Here is a 21,478-nt window from a genome sequence, read left to right as displayed (position 1 = left end):
CTGTAAACAGATGGAAAATCAGAGCCATATTTATGTTTTCTGTCGTTGGAAAATTTCCAATCCTCTGTCTGAGCTTTGCTGTTGATCCTCTAGATCAGACGTAAACAATAGCCTAGTATTAAAGAAACCATGTTAGTATTTAGTGTCTGCTACAGAAGTATTACCATATATATATATATATATATATATATATATATATATATATATATGAGAAGAAATATATAGATGAAGAAAAAAAACCAAAATATTTACAAAACCTAGGCTTAACATGGAACTAAGGAGTGTGAGTTTAGCCTAAAGAAGTAGGGGAAGGGCCTGTTGTCTGACGCATGGCCAAGTCTCCACTCAATGGCATGTCATCTTTCCTTCTTGGATAATATTGAATTTCCCTTGCTTTTTCTCTTGTTTGTGCCAGCTTCTGCAAGACATTCATGATTACAAGCCAGGTGAGTAAGCAAGGCACACACTTGAGGTGAAAACACTTACGAATAATATGAACAAGTGCAAACTGAAGTGATACATAAGAGTCGAAGTAAGAAAAGACCAAAGCTCAGAAGTGCCTAGGTTAATTACCTCTTCCTGTTTTCTTTCTCTTGTCATCTGAGTCATTTTTCCTGGTCTATTTACAAAACAGAAGTGTCTAAATCCTGTTCTCATGTCCCCTGAGGGCTCAACAGGAAAATGCAGCCAGCTGTTCCCTGTTTATAATATTTTGTCCTTCGTGTCTTAATGTACAGAAGCTGCAGATAGAAATGGAAATACAATGAATAATTCATTTTATATTTGCTTTATTCTCACTACAGTTTGGTACATTTCTCCCTAAATTAGGAGTCTTTGAGTTATTTGGAGACACATAGTTTCCTGAGTTAGTTTTTGGTTTATGATGATCTACATTTTAGAAATTTGAGTGCTATTTGGTTGGTAGTACTTCATATGATAGTTCCTCTTTTAGCATATGAAAAATTGTGGTTGTTACAAAGAGTTACAAGAGTATGGCGTGGTTTAATTTCCCAAATTGCAACCAAAGCCCGGGGGTTGTTAGTGTTGCCAGAAACAACAGGGATAGCAGAAGAACTAGAAAGAGACAGCAGGAATCTTGTTAATCTAGGTTGGTGTTGAAGCTCAGTGACAGTGTCTGCCCAGCTTGGGGAAATCCCTGAGTTCCATCATGAGCAACACAAGAAAAAAAAAAAAGGAGTGATGAAAGCAATGAATAATAATGCTCTCATCTTGAAGCTGTAACACTGAACAATTATAGTTGCTTGCACAAGATCAAACTAGTCAGCATTCTAGCATGGAGGAGGAGCGCACTGTGAGCTCCCAATTTTAGCTGAGAAGATACTGAGATCTGATGGTTTCAAGGAGAGGAAGAGTCAGTTTTCTTTAAGATTCTGTGCCCAGGGCAGCCTGCAGAGACTGATACTCCAACAAGGACCACGCATGGAAAGGACCTAGACCCCCTGCTGAGATGTAGCCCATAAGCAGCACAGTCTCCAAGTAAGTTCCCTAGAAGAGGAGTAAGGGATTACCTAGTAAGGGGACATGAAATCATTGGCAGGCTCTATGATCACCTTTCCCTAGGGGGTGCAGCCTTCCCAGGCCACAGAGGAAGAGGATGCAGCCAGTCCTGATGAGACCTAATAGGCTAGATGGAAGGGGAGAAGGACCTCCGCTATCAGGGGACATGTGAGAAGAAGAGGGAGGGAGGGTGGGAGGGTGGGATTCGGAGGAGACAAGGGAGGGTGCTACAACCAGGATACAACATGAATAAATTGTAATAAATAATAATAAAGATTCTGGGCCTTGGTAAGTAGATCATGCTTCAGTGAATGGCCCCACATTTATATGTAGATAGGAGCAGCACAAATTGGACTCTAGGTTGTGAAAATAATTTAAAATGCGGCAAAAACTTGAGAAAGTAAGAGGTGGATCAAGGAGATGTGGGGAATAAAAATAATTTAAAAAACATTGTATATATAAAATTCATTCAAATTTTAACAAATCACTAATAACATTATTAAAAAATAAAGGAATATATATTAGCTTCTGAACTGTAAAGTGGGAAGGATCATAAAATATTAAAAACATATGGGGAGGTACTAAAGACTGACAGCCTATGAAAAAAATGAAATCCAAGAGATATAGATATAGATAAAGTGGTCTAAGCTTACCACTAACTTTCTTTCAAAATATAAAAATGTCAAGAAAAGAAAATTCAGTATTGATAAGCTACGTCTTTACCTATGTGATTAAGCTCCCTGTAGGCTAATTTGTCCTTGTACCTGAATACTGACTTTCCTCAATGTATTATATGCAGTCTTTGTCCAGGACAGAGTTTTGAGAGATTATAATGCTGAGTGCCAGGGATATGGTGATCTGGGATGCAGACGAGAGGGCCTGTCCTCCAGCATCTCCAAACCCAGCAGGAGGAACAGATATTATATTAGATGTTATACAGTAAGGAGCTCTGGTACAGGGAGAAAGTGGACAGTGTTATGAAAGGATGTTCTGGAAAAATCAGGAAAGGTTTTCTAGAGCCCTCCCAATTTTTGAAGCAGTTATTAACCAAGAGATACAGAACCCAGAAATTGTTAGCAAACAGGTTACGCACAAGTTCTGTCATGAAGGAACTGCTTCAACCATGAGGATTCTAAGAATTATGACTAGAGCAAAAAGAATGCAGTTAAAGCAACTGAAAGCAAGGTTAGTGAAGAAAACTAGTGTACTCAAGAACCATAGAAACTAATTGGAGCTGTTTTGTTTAATACTTTTCATTTTGCATTTCAAATAGGGTGTGTTTTTTATTAGTTTGCTTGTATTTGTTTGGACAAAGGACCAGAGAACAAATTGAGGGAAAGCAGAAAGGATATCTAAGCTCAGCTAAGTTAGAAAATGATACAATAGCAATATAGAGGAGATACAATATAGAGCAATACAATATAGAGGAGACATGATGGTAATTCTGAGTAAACTGGCAAAGAGATTGATGGAGATCGATGTTCAGACCAGAGCCATATTTAAGTAGGTTGTCCATAAAAATCTGGTGGTGTGTTGCTTATGTGACATTTGAAATTCAAAGCATCGCCGAGCATGATGCTTTCAGAATATGTAACTCACTACTACGATAGGGAATGCTAGGATCTGATCAGATTCAGCAGAGATTATTTGAGTTGTATTTTATGTGTTTGTCTTAGGCAGGAATTTGAGAATAACAATGTGTCCATATTTGGCTATGCTGTTCCTCAGCTTGTCCAGAGGCCTAAGTAAAGACACCATTTTAGTAAGTTTCCTGAGCATGGATTCTGACTGAATTTCTAGGCGTGAAAGAAACAATCTAGGTAGAGAAATCAAACGAGAAAAGCCATTTGGTGCTTCAACTGAGACTGCAGTGATGAGTGAAGAGATATGTCTCCACAGGACAGAGAGAGAACCAGGTCACAGAAGCCTAGAAAGGTAATTGCATAAAAGCAGCAGCCATCAATTCCGATGCTTCTGGGAAGACAAATGATTATTGAACTGTATTAGGGAGCATGAAAGGTATTGAGCACTTAGCAGGAGCTTGTGTTGGTGGCATTATGGAACAGAAAAGAAATCAGACAGGAGGATGAGCAGGGAGTAGGAGACCGGGAATAGGAACAGCGAGTATTGATGCAGCTTCTAGCTATTTATCAATAGAAGTGGAAAGAGTGTGGATGTTTGCACAAAGCTTTACGTTGGTGTGGGTGGTTTTAAACAATTGAAGGCATGTTACTATACTCCAAAGAAAATAGACAGGATATACTTTTTAAAAGTTAACCATACTACAGAGTTGGTAAAATAAATCAACTAAGATTTCTGAGAAAATATGAACATTGAGAGCCATAGTAGGTAACAAAACTATTCAGAATCAGCGGGAAGCATTTAGAAAATTTATAATAGCATATATTACTTACACATAATCACATTTCCTTGTGATGTTTTAGACACACATATGATATATTTTGATCATATTCACCAACATTGCCCTCTCTCATCTCCTTACTCCTTACTCCTGATAACAACTTTTTCTTCCCCCCTCCAACCCCTCTTCCACCTTCGTGTCTTAACAAAACACTTTTAGAAGTATGATAGTCCCCCCCTATCAGTGGACTTGGAAAGGGGCAGGGTGGAGATGAGGGAGGGAAGGAGGGATTGGGAGGGAATGAGGGAGCGGGACACGGCTGGGATACAGAGTTAATAAAATGTAACTAATAAAAAAAATAAAATTAAATTAAAAAAAAGAAGTATGATAGTCAGGAATAGAAACAAGATGATTGCTTTCAATGAAGGCAATGTTGCCCTATTTTCTATCAGTTAATCAAGCCCTCCAAGAAGTCTAAGAAGGTCAAAATAAGGTAAACACAGAGACATCCATCTAAGCAATAGTCATATAGTACTGAAAGTCAAACAGAAAGAAACCTCATAAGAGTAGCAAATAAAAATCAGTGAAGCATAAAAGCAAAAAAGAAAAAGAAAACAAGTCATTCAGAAAACAATAAAACACTAAGGATCAGAAACACTAAGGATCAGAAGACTTGCCCAAAATACTAAAATTAGCCACAGCCCCCCCAAAGAAGTTCTACATCTAGTGAAATTATTCAGTCTGTGTGTGAAAGCTGAGATAATCCACCATAAGCAGATTTGCCTTCTTAAGTGCTAGGGTTCAAGTGCAGCCCCCTTAGATTTCACTAAAACTTCATCTCCAAATTCGTATGTTGATTGTATACAGGGCTAGGCCATTGGGTCTCGATAAAGTCACTAGAGTTGGGTTCTCATGAAAGCACCATTCATAAGAGATCTAAGCTGCCTTCTCCAGTGTCCTGACCCACAGTCAAGGCTATGTGGACACCTTACCCCAATCTTCAAGACTCCTTTTTCCTGGTGGTCTACACTAAATATCTAGCTGGACTCCTGCTATTTTGGTTCACCTGTGGTGCTTTCGCAGAACACCACAGGCTGGCCAGTGAAAGTGAACTTTATTCTCTCACACGTCTGGAGCTGGGAAAGCTAAAATCAAGTTCCCAGTGTGTGACAGTAGCGTCTGGGTAGGAAAAAAATTACTGAGTTTTGCAGGTGGGCTCTTTGCTGAGAAAATATTTCTCTATAACCAAAGGGTATAGGTGATGGAGAAAAGAACATGTAGGTGGAAAGACTGAGGGTTGCTACTGTTTTCATGGAGGTGATTGCAGTTTCACAAGAAAAAGATGCTTCTTAATTTCATATTGCCCTTAGCCAGTGTTCAGGGATATGAAATAGCTATATTTAGCATTCCCCCCCAATTTTGTACTTGTCTTTTTTTATTTTATAATTGACCTTTTTGTACCCTATAAGCTGATCTCTCCTTCCTACTTCTTCATTTTTCTAGACCTCTGTTGTGTTTTCTGTTTAAACATATATTCATGAACACCTACTTCCCTATAAGAATAGTTACGATTGCCAAATGTGAATAATGAGCACTAATTGCAAGTCTTCATGTGATAGTTGTCTGGTCTCTGCATGTTCTAGTGGAAAGTCTCTGGGAAGTGCTGATAAAAGTAATGTAACCTTGAGTGTTGATGAAACTCTAAAAGTTACTGGCTTTTATTTTAATATTAAAAGGTTAATTTTCTTGCATTTCAAATATACAGGTCACATTTTCCTTGAGTATGTTAAATATACTCCATCAATATTTTCTACAAAAACCTGCTAACAATAGTCTCATTTTCCCCCATAACTGATTTTGTCAAATATGTTCATAAAACTTTGCTTTCTGGTGTCTATTCTAAGTCAGCTTTTTTCTACAATAAAAAAATCTCTAAATAAATTTTATATTTGTATTTTTATATGAAAAACCATAATTTTGAATTTTTTTCTTAAAATAGAAAATGACTGTAAAATATATTTATATATTTTATTGTGGCAATAAAAAAAATGGAATAGCACAAATGCTAAAAAGTGTATTTAAATATATATACACTTTTCCCTTTTATACCATGTTATTTGATTATCTTATTTTAAAATTATTTATTTAAATAGTTTCCTTATTTGACCTTTAAAATTTTTCTTAAAACATTAGCTTTTGTGCGTATATAGTTTCAACCCTGTTCTAGCTTCATCTCATTCCTAGAGTGATTTTTGAAAATGATTTTGTGACTTGCACCACCTATCTTTCACAAGTCATTTTTTCTTCATTGAATTCATTTACCAACCTTTCCAATTTTTGTATAGTTTATGTAATCTTTGTTCTTTCACCTCATTTTGTGTGATGAAGCTTTTACTGGTGTGTGGGTATATTGCTACTCTTTCACTGTTACGTGAATGGCATTTTATTCTCTGGCCTTTTTCTCACCTGTCGCTGTATAGCTCGTTCTACTGCAATCACTCTTCTATCACTTAGGCTTACGTGGGTTTTCTTACCATGGAAGTCTTGCCAGGCTAGCTCCTCGGTATCTTTACTGTGTCCAGAGCCTGCATCTTTTGTAAACAGTGCTGGGGGACTGTTGAATGTACTTCCTTTCCTTTTGTCTCCCGCTCTTATCTGAATTTCCTCTTTGCTTTCTCATATTGGATCAGTCTCACTTCACATGAATTGTTCCCCTAAGGGTTTCTTTACAGCACTCGGGTCATCCCACGGACCCCATCTGTTACAGGATGGGAGACTTTTTCTGGTCCCCAAGGAGAAACTGGTAATTCGACGCCTTTCGACGCCTTTATCTTCCTGTCCCCACCTCTGCCACTATTCTCAGATTAGCCAGCCTGTCTGGCACCCACTGGCGGGTCGGATTTCTCTGTTCTGAAGCCCATCACACAGCACGCTCTATCTTTCTGTTGTTGTCTTTCTGTCTGTCTGTTCTAGTAGTCAGTTCCCGCCTATATGCTGTAGTTTAATGTTCTTGTAGGTATTTTCTAGCTGATTTTAGTTTACTTTCTCTCTTTGTCTAACTCATTTCAGTTATATTCAAAAAAGTTATGCCCAGAATCTGAACAGACTTCAAAAGTTGAGCTGGTTGTGATGATGCACATCAATTATTCTCACACTTGAGGCAGGAGGATTGTAATGAATTTGAAGCCAGATTAGGTAATGTAGCTGGTACTAAGGCAGTCAAGGCTGCATAGCATGATCAAAAATTCAAATAATAAATAACACCAAATAATAACAACAATGGTAATGATAACAACAAAAATAAGACTATAATAATAGTAACTTACATTTAGATGACATACATTAAAATATTATTAACATATGAATTATTTTTGTGAACATCATAGATATTAATAACTATGTTACTATATGTTTAAGCTATATTTAAGCAAAACAATTCAAATGATTTCAAAAATCACATAAAAATAGTAATAGTGGTATGCAGTATGTTAAAATTTTGATGGTGTTATACAAATAATTGCAGTTGGAAATATTATGGTGGTTAAGTACTTTTAACATTAACAGACAAGTGTCTTCTAAAAATATATGGGTTTAGAGTAGTGTAGAAGACCCTTCATGTCTGTAGGTTCGCTAACTACAACTTCAGATGAGGCATATTGGGAAACACATTTCATGTATACTTAACATGTATATTTTCTTTACCCTTGCCCCTAAAAACATAACATTGTCATTTACACGATATCTGTTGTAAGTTATCTAAGGAATGCTTGGGTCATATGGAACTTGACTGCCTAAGAATTTTCTCTTGACACTATGCCCTGCAGAAAGAAAAGATAAAAGGTTTCTAAAGCAGTAAAGCTAGTCTGCGTAATATAAGTGCATGTCATTATTCACTTGTCTGAACCCATAGTATGTACATCATGTAGACCCTACAGCATGTTGTGAGCTTTGGGAGGCAATGCTTTATGAATGTAGGTTTATTGATTATGACAAATTCTTGTGCACGATGTCAACCGCAGATGACACTGCATGTGCCAAGGCTGAGAGCTATAGGTCCATGGGAGTTGTTCATATTTTCTGCTCAGTAAAGTTGCTGCTGTTGCAAAACGAAAATCCTAATAAAATTTAAAATACAATTAGAAGCTAGGGTGTAAGAATTCATATTCTTTCTGAGGACATGTAACCTGAAGACGGATGGAATGATTTGAGGTTAAAGCAGAAGAGTATGTCAAATTCCGAGTTGGATTGTTAAACAATTTCTCTGTGGGTTTTCAGTAATGAGTAATTCCCTAGGCTTCTCCTGGCTCAGTTTTGCCATTTAAACAATGTGGACTACAGTGGGGTTTTGCCTCTTTACTTCATAGGGGTCTTGAAGATGGATGAATCTCTATACTAAACTCTTTCTGTCTCTTTGATAAAATGTACTTGATATGCCAAGATCCATGCATCTTCCACCTTGTGTTTTGTTTCAGACACAAAAGCTTAACACAACCACACAATAGAAATAGAGACAGATTGGACTCTGGAAATACCATGCTTTCAAAATACCTCCTCAGAAGTTTCACCTAGGTTCACCTTTTCATGGTTGGTGGTAAGCGCTGCCCTTTTCAGTGAATAACTGTAATGATCTTTAAATATTAATGAGGTGAAATGAACAGCAAGTAATAATAGAGAAATACTTGATGAGACAGAGGCATTATGCCAGTGGCTGGGTAAGGAAGTAAAGGGCACCAGCATGTCTTCTAACTAGGCAGGCAGCACCGTATGCAGTGGGGCTCTGAAATTAAAATTAGCTCCTCGATTGCCACAATCTTGCATTGCTTTCACCAAATTAGTAGCCACATGGGGGCTGCAAACAAAACCCAGGTTTTTTGCAAGATTAACAAATGCTCCTTGCTGCTGCGTCATCTCTTTAGCGCTTGTGAAATTGTTTAAATAATAAATCTTAATGTGATAAAATAGTAAAAAAAAAAAAAAGAAAAAGAAAAGAAAAAGGAAATGCAAAACCAACTCAATGCTTATGAAATACAAGAAGAGAATGGAGAGATGACTCCTTAGTTAAGAGTGCTTACTGTTCTATCAGAGGCCACTAAAAAGCACACAAGGGATCTGGTACACCCCTTTTGACTTCCATGAGTGTCTATACACACACACACACACACACACACACACACACACACACACATATGCACACACATGCACAAAATCAAATAGGTCGTCTTTAAAAACACACACAAACTGTGTATGTGAGAAACAAGCTTTGTAGAGACACGTCACAGTTCAGCTCTGTTACTGGAGCAGGGGCTGTAGACACATAGTGACCATAAACTATAACCTATAGGAATTACCATAAAGAGCCAGAATAGGGACTATTAAAAGTTGCATTTATTTATTTAATTTGGGTGGGGGAGGCAGCATGTACCAGAACGTGCGTAGGGGCCAGCGGACAACATTAAGGAGTCAGTTCTCTTCTTCCATCCTCATATTAAATTGATGCCCACTAAATTCATGCTGTTCATGTTGGTTAATGAGTGCCAGCCCATTATGTGTCAAACACAACAGAACTGATAAGTCTCCTTTATCTAGGAGTGTCCTTCAAGGAAACTCGGAAGGTGGTATAAACATATGGATCCCGTTAGGGAATTTACAATAAATGAGATCTGGAGAGAGCACAAATTAAGTTACAGAGCAAGAGGGTGCGTGATAACCATCAACAGACCCTCAGGCCACACTGTCGTTTTAGAGACTAGATTGTAACAGACAAACTGAGGGATCCCTTTGAAAGAGTCCTTCCTTCAAAGGGAATAGTGTATTGGCAATGGGCTGATTAAATTCCTACTGTGCAATCCCTTTTTAAATGTCAAAGTCTGTTTGCTTTGCTGACTTAGGCCATGTCCTAAGTACTGATGGCTCTAGGATTTACTAAGTCTGGTGTGAAAACGTCCAATGTCCCTATACTAGGAAACAGAAGAACCTCCTCCTGTCATTGCTGAATTTCTGCAGAAGTCACAAGGATTCTTACAACCAGGAAATAATGTGGCTTTCAATGAAAGGTTAAGAAGTAGAAATGATGAAGATAAGCTCAGCAGGGCAGAAACCTACTGTGCAAAACCCAGAAACTCCAGGGAGCTACAAAGGCCTTCTTCCCCAAGTATTTGATTAAACCCTGGGAACAGTTTTGCAGACAAAAACTGTCCAAGTTCCAGGAAAATAAAAGCCATGTTGTTGTGTATGTGGGATTCTAAAATCTAATTAACTCAGTTGCAGATCTCATGGGGAAAGTTATTATTAAGAGTCTTAATATTATGATAAAAAAGTATTTGCTATGTGTACCTGATGTAATGGTCAGCTGTGTTAAGTGGAGCAGATCTTTTGCTTTGGGGGAGTCATATTTTGCAACTGAAGTCAATAGGCATCAGACACAAACATGGAGTATCTAATGCAGTTAGATACTAACAAAACACAAAAGATCAGCTTGTAAACATCTATGTGAGCAGTAGAGTGAGCTATAAAAAATCAAGCACTATGCATATGGAGTTGGAATATGGATTGGTAGATAAATGGCAAATGCTAGTTTTGCTGTTTAATTCCTAGGACACATACCAGCATCAGGGAAATTCTTCAGGCTTATTCTGGGAGTTTCTAAATATATTCTAATATTCTGTTTTCATTACAAACTATCATCCTGTGATTTCCCACGGTATAAATTTTAATTCAATCCAGTAAATAGATGTGAATCTGATTTGAGTGTTAGGTCTTACAGGGATACAAAATTATATTAGATATATTTTCTGTCATGTCATATATTATTCATAAAATGTAAAAAAAAATAGTAGTAGAGGGAGAAATGTATCAGATAAATCCAGAAAAGCTTCTTGAAAAGTTATGTTTGAGCCAGATAAAAGACTAGAGTTAGTAGCAAAAGACATAGATATGCTATAACAAGACCCTGGGACTCATACATACAAATTAGTAATATACACTGGGGAATGAATGTCTTAGGGAAGTATTTGCTCCCACAGTCAGTGAATTAAAAAGAAATACTTCCCCACTGCTTATGAACTCATAGTCCCTTGTGGTTGCATGTATGAAACTTGTATAAGACCAAGGGAGTCAACGTTCTGTCATGGAAGAGGGCATGCTCAGAATCCTAGACCCCTAACTAAAGAGCTTTAGACAGTTGATGCCTTCTGAGTGAATGAGGAGTCACTTTTCTTTATTCATGTAATTCTTGGTAGCTCAGCTCTGATCCAGTGATGGTTCTATACCCAGTGCTCCATGAATAACACAAACTGGACTCAATAGATTATTAAAAAAAAAAACGGAGGAGAAAGAGGAAGAGGGGGCATGAGAGAGAGAGAGAGATGGAGAAAGAGAAGACACAGAGTTTGGGAGGGTGTAAGGAGGAGAGGGTTAGTCAGCGAGGAGTTAGGGAGAGAAGTCATGGTGAATATGATTAAAGTACATCATAAAAAATTTTCAAAGTAATAGAATATATTTAGAAAGAGGCCTGTCTAAATACTTTTCATTATACCCATAGATTAGTACAGCTTTCACCTATCATCAGAGAAGCCTTTTTTTTTTTTTCCACAGAGACACACAACTAGCACCAGTTATAAATGACTATGGAGTGCTCACCCAGAAATGGGACATCTCTATCATAACTACTCCCTACAAGGCTCTGGAACATCATGGAAGAAGGGCAGAAAGACTGCAAAATCCAGAGGTTAAGAAGATTTCTGTGAGATAGTATCTTCTAGATATGACAGGAAAGAGCCATCGCACCCATGAACTGGTTCCAGGTGCCTGCATAACACTTCCACAAGATCAAGCCAGTCCATGTGGCATGGATGAGAAAGGGGTTCATGAGGTCCCACTCCTAACTGAAGAGCCATTGACAGTTGGTGACTACTAGGAAAGGAAGAATATATTTTTTTCCGGAATGTGACCTTGATAGGTTGCGCACGTTCTAGAGGACATCCCTACACCCATTTATATATAGGCAGCACTAGACTCAGTGAGAGAAGAAGAAGGGAGGAGGAAGAGGAAGAAGAGGAGGAAGAGGAAGAGAAGGAGGAAGAAGAAACAAGAAGAGAAGAAGGAAAAAGATGGAGGGAAGATGAGATTGAGGAGAAACAGGTAACAGATATGACAGGAGAAAGAAGGAAGATAAGATTGAAATACAGAATACACATGTATAAAATTCTCAAAGTAAATAAAATGTTAAAAGAGTTTTAATTTTCTTCTCTTTTAAATCATGAATGGGGGAACAGGACATTTAACATTCAAATCATTCATTATCCATGATAATGTCACATAACTAAATACTAGATGATACTTACATTGTTTAAATTTTTTCACCAGGAGGTAGGGGGGGACTGGGAGGAGAGGATGAAGGGGCCTACGACTGAGATGTAAACTGAATAAATTAAAAATAAATAAATAAGTAAATTTTCATCATATTTTTCCTGTAGTATTTATGCTGTTTTATAATCAGGGAAAAAGAAACCTTGCAGTTTAGAAAACAACACCATAGTCTCTTACCTGGTGATAGCTGACCATCACTGTCTTGACTGTTATCAAAGTATAAAGTACCTGCTGGCCAGGGTTGGTGGAGTATGATTTTACTCCCAACACTCAGGAAGCAGAGGCAGATGGATCTATGTGATTGAAAGGCCAACTGGTCTACCAAGCAAGTTAGTTCCAGGACAGACAAACAGGGATATACAGAGAAACCCTGTTTAAAAAAAAAATTAGTACCTGCCAAACTACAAAGGGTTAATAACTAATGATGATGGTTAGAAATATACTGGTCTGGTCTGGTACTGTTGAAAACAGATGTAAGGGGTGTTACAAGCAGCCTGCTCTGGCAGTGCTGGCAGTGTAGAGTTCGTGGAGAAAATGTGAAGATGCAAATCATATTGGATGATGGCTATTATGTCCCTTTATGACAGAAGAATGAAAGAGTGGAGGAGAGGGAATCTACTCCCACAAACCTCATTTTGTTTATTGGCTTGCTTTGGGTGTGGCCTTTTTTGTTTGTTTGGTTGGTTGGTTGGTTGTTGTTTTGGTAGTCGTGTTGGTGGTGAGCTATGCTCCAAACACCAGAAGTCTTTTCAATGGCTCATTTATGTAGTAGCCCAAGTCCCTCTTACTGGGTACCACCATTTAACACTGTGACATTGGGAATAAGTTTTGGAGAAACAGGAACAAAACCATATGAACCATAGTAATAATTGTTCAAATTTCCATTTATATAGGTATAATATAAATGTTCATAAAACCACAGAGTGTTTGTGGGTAGAACTAGAAAGGGGTGAATTTATATTGGTGACCACCTACTAAGTGGGTAGACTATAGAGCTAGTCAAATTTATACTACACATAAAGCAAAAGACTTCACCAAGATGAAAACCAAATAATTTTTTTGAAATAATTACTAATAGTTTTAAAGGGAGAAAATAAAGAATATAAAATACATAAAGAATATAAAATAAAGAAAATAAAGGAGAAAAAAAGGCTCTCTATGTGTGGTTCCCAGCAAGTATTCATGCAGAGCTGGTAAACTGAGATCATTTATACCAAATAGGAGGTTTTTTTTTGTTTTTTTTTTTTTTTTAATATGTCCTATGTTGCCAGTCACCACAGACAGGTCAGTATAACATAAGGTCCTTTCAACCAGCAAACCTGCCCTAATGCCTTCAGCCTACAACCTATAAAAAGGCTTCTGGCTGTCTGGAATTTGTCCTAAATTTCTCATTCCAGACATACCTCAAAGCCATATAAAATATATATGTATATATATATATATATATATATATATATATATATATATATACATATATATTTTAAATAATTTAGTGGGTCAGATTTGTTCTGTATGTGTAGCCCTGAGGCATCATCTTCCTTGATTCTGAGTATTTTTGCTTCAAAATGCTTTAGTTTGAGTACCTTCTTATTTTGTGTGACTTGTGCCCATGCAAATTAACATTAATGAATTGCAGACTATGATAATGTGTATAAGATAAACTTGAACAAGCTTTGCACTGCCTAGAACATTAGAGTGCACTAAACAGATTGAAGCACTCCGATTGGTTATCTAGTACCAAAAGGTCAGCCTGAAAACATACATGCAAATAACATTCTGTAGACTGAGCAGGTTGTACATATGTATTTTGGAATGTAGAATATTATATTATATATACATATATATACGTACATATATGTGTGTAACAATAATAAAAAAGAGGCCATGAATTTACAAAGAAAAAAAAAAAGGAAGGGTTTATGGGACAGTTTGGAGGGAGGAAAAAGAAAGGAAATGTATTGTAATTATATCATAATCTTTAAAAAAAAGAAGTAGCAGTTTAAAAGAAAATATCTGTAATAATGAGAAGTTACCATTTCAGTTGCAATCATTGTGTAATTACAGAATTATAGAGCTTCCGCTTCTAGCTCCCCTAGCTCTCTAGCTTTCCTTAGCTCTCCTGGCTCTGCTAGGTCTGGGTACTGGGTGGTTTATTTGAGCTAGATTTGCTTCCCAATTTGATCTGTGATGGCAGCCATTCACATGCAGGTTCTTGCCCTAGGGATTCAGCCATCCCTCAGGATTCCCTCCTATTACTTGCTTCAAGGCACTTTGCAGCAGAATTCCATCTTTTAAAAACAAAGCTTCCCTCTCCATCTGCAGCTGTCAAATGCCAAGTAAAAGCAAACAAAACAAAACAAACATTGGATATATGTATGTATGTATGTACGTACGTATGTATGTACGTACATATGTATGATAATGAAAGTATTACAACAAGCCATACCCTGATATCTAATAAAAGCAAAGGCAGTCTTAAGCAGCCTGCATCCTGTGTCTACCATCTTCCTCTAACAATGTGACAGATGGGAATGTCCCAAATAGAAAAACCACATGGCGAACAAGCAAGAACACTTTAAAATAACCTTTGCTAAATTTGTTCCGTGACAATTTCATATATGCATGCATGCATTATGAATACCCTCCCCCACCTGACTCTTCACACCTCCCTCTCACCCCTGCCACCCCTCTCCTTCTCTAGGATCCTTTCCCACATGTATGTCTTTGTATTTTAGTTTGTGACCCACTAAGTTGAAGCAGCACTGTCTGTGTGACTTTTTGTTGGCTCACCAGCAGCTCACACAGTAAAAGACAACTACCGCCCCTCCATCAAAATCCCTCAATCATCAGTAGTGGTTCGGTGGTGAGAGATAAGGTCCCGTGAGCCTCTTTCTGATTCATGATTGACTGTTGACAGGACAAGGACATTTTTTCTTTAATTTTGTGATTATAATATAATTATGTAACTTGTCTCTCTCTCTTTTTTTTCCTCCCTCCAAACCCTCCATATTCTCCTCATTGATCATTTTCAAATTTGTGGCCTCTTTACTCACTAATTGTATTTTGTTTGTTTGTTTGCAAGCCTAGATTTTTATGGCTGAGCCACCTCTCCAGCCCTCTTTTTTTTCATTAATTGTTGTTACATGCATATATGTATGTTTTCAGGGCAAACCATTTGGTAATGGATAACCAATTAATATGTTCTTCTTTGGGGAAGACTATTTGTGTCACTCTCAGGATTCCTTAGTTTCCCATAGTTCTTTGTGCAGGTTTGAGGTATTGTGCTCTTTCCATACTTTGTCATGTCTACTGGTGTTGGCCTTGTTCAGCTCATGTGTAGGCCATCATTTGTCCTTATACCCACAGATAAGTGTAGTCTTCATCCGAATGAAGGAAACATCTCTTTGCAACAGATAGAAACCACTGAAGAAAAACAGAGTCTATCAAAATACAGAGTTGCGAAGAACAGCCAGCCACAATGGCTACATCTACAAAACACATCTAAGTCTCAGGGACATTACAGAAGAAAGTAGGGAAAGACTGTAAGAGCCAGAGCACCAGGCAGTTTGCTGTGAGACTGTGTCTCCTGGATATGTTAGAAGCTATGCACATTACAGTCTCTCCAAAAACATTTTGAACTACAAAATCTTTATAAAACCAGCCCATATACATGATGCTATAAGAAGTACCTTGTACTGAAGGCCCTGAAGAGGGAGCCAGCTGCCTTAACTATTGTCGTCAGGTCTGTGATGCTGAGGGACATGCTTTCTACTTCATTGTACTGTTACTCAGGGCTCTCCTGAGCCCCTGTCTTGGGAATACAATCTCCCTATGCTCCTAAGACTGCTTTTTATTGCTGTGGGGGGGCATACTTTAGATGGAGGTTTATGCAGGCTGTGGTTCTTTGTAAGAAACCTTAGTGTTCCCTCTGTATGGGACACTGATAATGAGCTCAGCCAGATTCAGCCAAAGAATTGGGGATTACATAAGAGCCTCCTATTGAGTAGGCTCTGGAAATGTCTATATAATTACTTTAATAAATCTGCCTGTGCCAAATTCACTCAACCTAGATTCTCCTTCTACCCCAAATCTAACTTTGTAAGTTCGCAATTCCAAGTCACAGGTAGCTGCTTTCATTATTTTATATCATTTTTCACTGCCAGATGCATTCCAATTCTCTTTCTCCCCTTTAGTCCATCACATTTCCCCTGTGCATCATAATTCACTTGGGAAGTTCAGGGTTAGGCCAGCCATTCTCAGCTGGCTCCTGGCTCCCCTGAGGAACTTCAAAATTGTTCCTCAATTCCAGCTTAGGTCTGGTCTCAGACAGATTGAATGTGAATCTCTAGAGGGACAACTTGTGCCATGGACAGTTTCCAAGCAGCTGAGTAGATTAAGTTAGAATTACACAGAGAGGCGATGTAACCGTCATACCGCCTTTGTGCTCAGGAGTCCTGTCCTCCCTAGAAAGCTGGTCAGCAGCACACTGACACTGACAATCATTGTGACCACAAGGCCTGCCCTGGAAATCCTGGGTAGGCAAAGAATAATTGGTAATTTTCTTCATCCGTCAAAGACAGGACATGAAATAGAGGAGTCAATTTCCCCCAGCAAATGCCAATGAACGAAAGTCACACTAACTTTTAGAGCCCACTTCTTATGAGTTCTCTCTGAGCATAATATAGTCGTAGAAGCAGGGATACAAGGTACAGGACAGCGGTTCTCAACCTTCTTAATGCTGCAACTGTTTAATATGGTGCCTTGTGTTGTGGTGACTTCCAACCATAAAGTACTTTCACTGTTACTTCTTAATTAAAATTTTCCTAATATTATAAATCATAATGTAAATATCTGATACTTCCAGTGGTCTTGGACCACCCTATGAAAAGGTCACGATCCCCAAATGGGTTGTGACTCACAGGTTGAGAACCGCTGGGCTAGGACCATGAGTGCAATGAAGAACTGCAACAAAGAGGGCCTAGGAGGACAACATTTGAAGGGGCCACTTCCTCACAGGTGCCTTTCCTTCATGTGCAAGACTCAGAAAAGGCTGCTTCCATAAGTTCTTTGCTCGATTGCTTCTACTCTCTCCTACAGCTGATCCTAAAAGGGGCTAGCCTTTCAGACCTTTTCTCGGGGAATTCTGGGAAGAGAAGACAGGTGGAATTGTGAAGCTGATGTAAAGATCTAATTAGCAACACCCCAGCAGTGTCCCCAGCACATCCTTCTTAAAAAGTTATTCTCTCACACATTGGCTGCACTTTCCCCTTCCTCCCAGTTCCTTATTTGCTCAACCCTCTCCCCTAGAACACAAGGGAGGAGTGGATATCCAGCACATCTTAACAGACTTCTTAAATGAGCACTGCAATCTGCTAAAAGCACTCTCTCCTGTCCTCAAAGCAAGACTGAGTGGCAAGGTCCTTTTAGAACAACGTGCTTTTTTATTCATGTTAGGAAAAGATAAGAGAAATTTTTATTAAAGTGCAAGAGTAACAATACTTTCTCTAACAATATACTCAGTCTCCCTAATTTAATTCTTCATCCTTGCTGTTTTATGAGTGTTTAAATAACACTTGTCAGGCTCGAGATGTGGCTCAGTGCTTAAAGTCCCTGTTGCTCTTTCAGATGAACTGAATATGGCTCCCAACACCCACACTGGGTATCTCCAATGAGATCTAGTTCCAGTAAACTCAATACCTTCTGGCTTTCATAAGCATTTGTACTCACATGCACGTACACACAGACACATGTTCACATGATTTAAAACAAATAAATCCTGTTTATGAGGCAGTCAGTTGAGGTACATTGACACATTGTGTGTTCTGTAACTGAGTACTGTTTCTTGCCCCAGAAGAAAGATGGCGTCCAAGAAGTTCTCTTCACTGATGATCACCATGTGAGCAATTCCACATCATTTAAAGGCAGTCAGGCTGGGTACAAACTACAGTCTCCACCTCTTTCTAGTCTAAATCCAAGATGATGGCATAATATTTTCTTGCCACCTGACAGTCAGCCCTTTCAAGGCCTGGAAGACCTCCACCACAGTCAAGAGTTTTGGTAAAGTGTTTACATCATAATCTCTTTTGGCATCTTAGTGTCAATGCTTCCAGTGATACTCTTTCCTCAAGAGGAAGCTCTCCCCACCCTTAACATCATACAGTAACCACATAAGAGTAAGTCCTGCAATTGTTTGCTTTGACTCCTATCATTCTTATTTTGGGGTAGGGACAAAGGTGGAAGGCTAAAGAATAATGATTCAGTTAATAGAATAAAGCCCCCAGAAAGTCACATATAGATCAGCTTCATGGTGACCTCTACCTTGTTTGCAGGCATGATGTTTCCTAAGGGTACTGGAAATCTCTTTAATTATAACTGCCAAAATCTAATCCCTTGAGTGTCTAATTATCTGGCTTATTTTCTGGTGCAAAGTGCAATACGGCCACCATGAGAAAAAGGAGCTGATCAATAAGGCCAGAGAAATGGCAAACCCCGCCACCATCCTGCCAGGGCCCACGGTGATGAGAGACCACCAGGGGTTTCTGGCAATTGAGCTTGCAGGCATGACTCTCTGGTCCTCATGGGACAGAGCTGTGAAATCCACCACAGCCTCGTTCAGAATGTAGAGACGCCACAGGGTACAATTTGAAGGAAAAATGTAAGCATTCTACTTTGTTCCCTGGTGCAAGAAAATATTACTGAACAGAAGCTCCTAGCTTTGGCTAGTTTTCATTTTTGTGACCATGGCCTGCAGATTTTAAAGTCATTCTAAAGAAGGGCAAAGAGTCTCAGCAACTTCTCTGATTCCCTGTTGGGTGGAGCCTTTCAGAAGACCCTCTATAGCAGGCTCCTATCCTGTTCCCTCTCTTCCACCACTTCTGTGCTGAGCACATGGAGTCTTATGGAAGAAGTTGGGGGCAGATAGAAGGGCACGGAGGAGACAGGAGCTCCACAAGGAGAACAACAAAGCTAAAAAGGCTGAGTCCATGGGATCTTGCAGAGACTGATGCACCAACCAAGGACTATATATGGAGATGACCTAGACCCCTGCTCAAATGTAGCCAATTGGCAGCTCTTTTTCAATGTGGGATGCTTAGTAAGGGGATCATGGGCTGCCTCTGAACATGGGCTGCCTCTGTCATGAAATCACAATTGTCTGCTCTTTGATTACTTGTGCCTGGCTGTGAGGTCTTGCCAGGCCACAGAGGAAGAGGAGCCAGGCATTCCTGGTGAGACTTGATAAACTATGGGCAGATGGCAATGGTGGAGAACTCCCTCTTTCAGTGGACTAGGGGAAAGGGATGGAAGGAAGAGGGAGGGAGGGTGGGACTGAGAGGAGTTGAGGGAGGGGGATTTCATTGGGATATATAATAAATAAATTGTAAAAGACATTTAAAATTTTTAGAAAATGAGGGCAAAGAGAAAATCAGCCATGTGGATGGGCAACTAATTGTTTTGGAAAATGAGGTAAACCAAGAGAGAACACACTATAAAATCTAAGGCTGCTAGACTTCTCAGGTTTCCGAATGACAGAACTCAAAATAAAATGAAATAAAATTAAAAGGAGGTTTTGTTTTTATTCCTAAACTTGTTTTATTACATTAGAGGTCAGAAAATGTGGAAGAAAACACAAGTAATATATACAGATGGAGATAGTTGAGGCAAGATTGTTTAATGTGAAATTTCATACATGTAGCTTTCTCCTGTGCCTCATGGTCTGCCCCCTTTTCTTCCCTCTCTCCCTTACTTTCCTTTTATGCCTCCCTTCTCTCCTGTGTCTCCTTGGGGGGTGGACTAAATAGTAATCATCTGCCACCATCAGTTCCCTATGAAGCTTGGGCAGTGTCCAATGAAGACTTGAGAATAGGCTGCTTCTTGCTTTTATCGTATTGATGGCACCATTTGTTCACTTCTAGGGCGTGAATATCTCAGCACAAACAGCAAACTGACTCATCTGGCCCTACTATTGGCAGGCCAATGAAGGCAGGCAACCAGGATGTGGGTAGAAATGAGCGTCGTAAGTCAGACCTTAGTGCTACAGTGTGATCTAATCTCCTTGTCAACATGTAAACCATGGCCGCATGGCTTAGCAGCCCTCAGACTTTTTCATGTCTGCTTGGAAGGCATCCGTATCATGTCCCTCATTTGGCATCTTCTCTGCTTCTGCATCTCTGTCTGGACATTTTTCTCTTTTCTTTAAACTCTTTTTAGATGGTATTCAGAAATATGGACGTCTGCTTGCTTATTTTGCAATTAATTTCCCATTTCTTAATGGAATTCTTTAGTAATTATACTGAGTTTATGGACATGCTACTAGCTGCACAATGGGTTTGCACAATAGCTGCACCTCTGATAGGTATATTTATTTAGGTTATACTTTTGGACAACTGCTTCAGGAGGATCGTAAGTTTGAGTCCATGCTACAGAGTAAAACCCTGTCAAATAAATAAATTAATAAAAAATTGCCTTTTTAATTTATTGGTGTTTCCTCACATCAAATAACCCAACAACAAAATATGAAAACTTAAGTACTGAATGAATCACCAACCATCCATCATGCACTATACCACTTCATTCTTCTTCCCCAGACATCACTGCCTGATTTCTACAATCTGCAGAGCAGAGACCAGTTGCTGCTTGCCTCTTTACATCCACCACCATCTTGCTGTGCAGGCTTTGCTTGCTCTCCCTTAGTCAGAACCTGAAAATGTGACTTTTTTGAACTCATAGACTTTCTCACGACTACCCTTGTGACTTACAATTTCCTTCAGGGCCTTCGTTTTATTTGTATTTTTTTCTTAGAAGAGCTCAGAAATATCCCCTAAGTACATCAACTTCCGAGCTGTGTCTTGGTTTGGATTCCCAGGAGAAAGCTGAAACAAGATTTTGAGTTAAACTAATTTATTAATTTATTTATTCTGATTTTGTGCTTCTGTGGCTGTGTGTGTGTGTGTGTGTGTGTGTGTGTGTGTGTGTGTGTTTTAATTCTGGTTATTTGTTTTGTTCATCTGATTCTTTTATAAAGAAAGAGAAAGAAAGGCTGTAGAGTTAGGTGGGTAGGATGTGGGAGGAGTTGAGGAAGGGAAAAGAAATGATCAGATATAGAACATGAAAAAAATTCTTCAATAAAAAATAACAAGTATCCCCAAATAATTTATATTATTATCTAATAGTAATAGTAGTAGTAATAATAATAATAATAATAATAATAATAATAATAATAATAATAATAAT

At 38.6% G+C, this 21,478-nt stretch overlaps 1 protein-coding gene across 1 annotated transcript in view; it reads left to right on the top strand.

The window, feature by feature from the left end:
- Cd96 (CD96 molecule) overlaps positions 1-21,478 on the top strand; it is a 46,518-nt gene that overhangs the window by 9,049 nt on the left and 15,991 nt on the right. The window contains 3 exon segments of the mRNA XM_055593093.1: positions 8,353-8,471; positions 18,099-18,169; positions 18,171-18,304. Of these exon segments, the coding sequence (XP_055449068.1) occupies positions 8,353-8,471; positions 18,099-18,169; positions 18,171-18,304 (324 nt within the window).

Source organism: Psammomys obesus, unplaced genomic scaffold (genome assembly GCF_907164565.1).
Source record: "Psammomys obesus unplaced genomic scaffold, mPsaObe1.curated_primary_1811, whole genome shotgun sequence".
NCBI lineage: Eukaryota > Metazoa > Chordata > Mammalia > Rodentia > Muridae > Psammomys > Psammomys obesus.
This window is presented reverse-complemented; position numbering and strand designations above follow the sequence as displayed.